Raw genomic sequence first — 2,795 nt, 5'->3', positions numbered from 1 at the left:
CACACACACACACACACACACAAAAGAGACACTCATGTTAATGTTAGCTTTTTATCATTTACACAATGATCAACTTACTTGCTGAGGAGTCTTTTTGATAGCAGGACACTTCTCCTCCAGTTTATCAAGTTGGTTGCATGCAAAGTTATCAGCAGCATTGACTGAAAGAACAAAAATCTGTATTAAAATTGTGCAGAGGTTAACCTTTTAGCATTCAGATTATTTTGCCAAATGTGTTGCTTATTTACACTGTTTTGAATTAATCATACATTATCTGAGCTTCAAAATTTTGATGGTGTTACTGTATATATTTTTAGAATGACATTGGCGAATAGGTGAGAATCCAGATCAGGTAGGTTTGAACAGAATAAATGAGCTGGATATGGCCAGTCTAAATCCCAACAGGTTAGGGCACAGGAATCTTCATTTGAAGTCAGTCTTCAATGCAAGAATGGACTGGACAGTTTAGCAGGAGCCAATGGATCACAGGACTGTTGTGCCCTAAAGGCTGCCTTGGCATGGCTTCTAGAGCTGGATCCCTTCCTGATACCAATAGAAACAAAAAAATATTTAGACCAACTGTTCTTTGGTGAAAGTGAATCCCCGACTGATACTTATCCTGTCTCTTTTACCAAACTGCTAGGTTACATGGACAAACACAACAGCAGCAGTAGCCAGCAATGGTGGCGGACAAACAGACATTATATACATATATCACACTCATGACAAGCTTCTTTCAGTTTCCACTTACAAAGCTTCGGTTGGACCAGAGCTATGATAGAAGTCATTCGTCCGATACACTGTACAACAAGACTGAACCTGGAAACAAAAAGCGACCCTCTAAACCACACAGCTGTTACATACAAAACATTGTTGACAAGTCATCTGATAATCCTTTGAGATAACAGCACCCAGCTTGAAAAGAATAAGAGTTATTAACAGGAAGAGAATGCAGCTTAAAAACAGCTGAATATGTATTTAAAAAACAAAAAAAAAATTCCTCTGACAAGGTTTTGTTCAGCCCTGGGCTATAGAAGACAGTGGGACTAAGCCTAAAACCATAGAGCCTAGAGGCAACCTTAATCACATAACCTTGCAAGTACATAAAACAATTAGAAATCACACAGAACCCCACATACCTTACATTAGAGCAATGTTTCCCAACATATGTCCACCCACCCCCAGGCCCCACTGGTAGTTGGAAAAAAAAAAAAACAACTTTAGCTTTAATATTCTACCAATTATTTAATACAAAATAAACTACCAATAACTTTGTACCAAGTATGAAAAAAGTACGTTATTGACAACCATTTTCACAATTCCATATACCACTATAAAAAAATTTGAGTCCCAGTCCTAGCACCACCACAATTTTCCCAGGCCCTGAAGACATATTCCTTCATATAGTACCTACTTTTAAACCATTTCATTGAAAGTCACGTTTTTGTTTAGTACACAGTGTAATGCTTATGTAAAGAAACCAGTGACTCTCAGTCAAGCTTCCTAACATAGAAGGTATGAGGATTCACCATAAAGCATTAAATTATTCCTTGTTCAATTTACCATATTACTATATAATTTTCATAGTCAATAATATAAAATACAAACTTACTCTGAGTTTGATATTTATCCAGAACTGGTTGAGCAGTATTCAGAACAGTTTTTGCTCCACTTTCAGCTTTATCAAAGGCATACTTCACCAATGTGTTGTACTCCTTGGCTTTGTTATAATAAACAGATAGTTGAGTCCATGTACTTTCAATGACTGGGATTGATGAAACACGCTTCATGAACTGGGCTGATGTCTCTTCACTGGTGCTTTGCTCGTGTTCCATGTTAGATCTTTGCTGATTAAAGTCCTACAATAAATAAAATAAATGTTTAAAAAAAAATCAAGTTATATAAAAAAAAAACAAAAAACTAAAAGGTCAAGATTAACCATCAACGATTGAAGTGTATATGGAACACCTGTATAGCCCTGGAAGGTTATTTAATCCTCAGACAATTAACTTTCACTTTCTAAAGGATTTAACTTTTGTTTAATAACAATGATTACATCTTTTTCTGTGTATTGTGTAATTGCGTGTAAATGTGTTTAGTAAATGTTAGTATGGGAATAGGAGGCATAACTTTGCAATACCTGTGTGCGTGTGTGATGGAAAGGGAACGCTTGCTTCACAAACGAACTATGTCGCAGCTAGATTACAGCAAAATGATAATGATACTTCACACTATAACCTCAGCGACGTGAACGACAAATAATGATCGTTAAAATAAGAGACATTAATAAAAACTGTCAGAAGTGTAGGGAGAAACCCATCATTATCTCTTGCTGACACAGTGTGTCCTTTCTTAAACGGTAAATACTAACTAGTAAAAGTATCTCAAAATCACCGGCGCAAGCGTGGCTGTGTTGTTAACAAGTTCGCTTCCTCACCATTTAGAAGCGTGTTCAGTCCCACACTGTGATACCTAAGATAAGTGTCTACTGCAGTAAACTCAGGCCAACCAGAGTGTTGCGAACGGATGTGTGGGTTCGCACATGCATGCGTTCTTCCGACTTGCGGCCGAACCTTCGAGCACGCATCAAACTGATTGATAACAGTTGGACACTGTCCTGTCTTCTCCCACGCGATGTCCTTGGTCATCGTCGACAATGACGGACGTACCAATATAATAAATATATGTGCGTATATAAAAGAAAGAATATAACACATCTGAAGGAAGAAATTAGTATTAAATGAAAATGGTCAAAAATGTTTCACTTCAGAGAAAAAAAGTGTGACAAGCTCCCC

At 37.2% G+C, this 2,795-nt stretch overlaps 1 protein-coding gene across 1 annotated transcript in view; it reads right to left on the bottom strand.

Annotated features, from left to right (window-relative positions):
* LOC106873228 (perilipin-3) overlaps window positions 1–2,795 on the bottom strand; it is a 14,064-nt gene that overhangs the window by 7,837 nt on the left and 3,432 nt on the right. The window contains exons 2-3 of the mRNA XM_014920499.2: window positions 1,613–1,859; window positions 79–161 (exon numbers count right to left, since the gene is read on the bottom strand). Of these exons, the coding sequence (XP_014775985.1) occupies window positions 79–161; window positions 1,613–1,835 (306 nt within the window). The 5' untranslated portion in view covers window positions 1,836–1,859. The remainder of the gene's footprint in view (window positions 1–78; window positions 162–1,612; window positions 1,860–2,795) is intronic.

This window comes from Octopus bimaculoides, chromosome 12, assembly GCF_001194135.2.
Source record: "Octopus bimaculoides isolate UCB-OBI-ISO-001 chromosome 12, ASM119413v2, whole genome shotgun sequence".
In the NCBI taxonomy this organism is placed as follows: Eukaryota; Metazoa; Mollusca; class Cephalopoda; order Octopoda; family Octopodidae; genus Octopus; species Octopus bimaculoides.
This window is presented reverse-complemented; position numbering and strand designations above follow the sequence as displayed.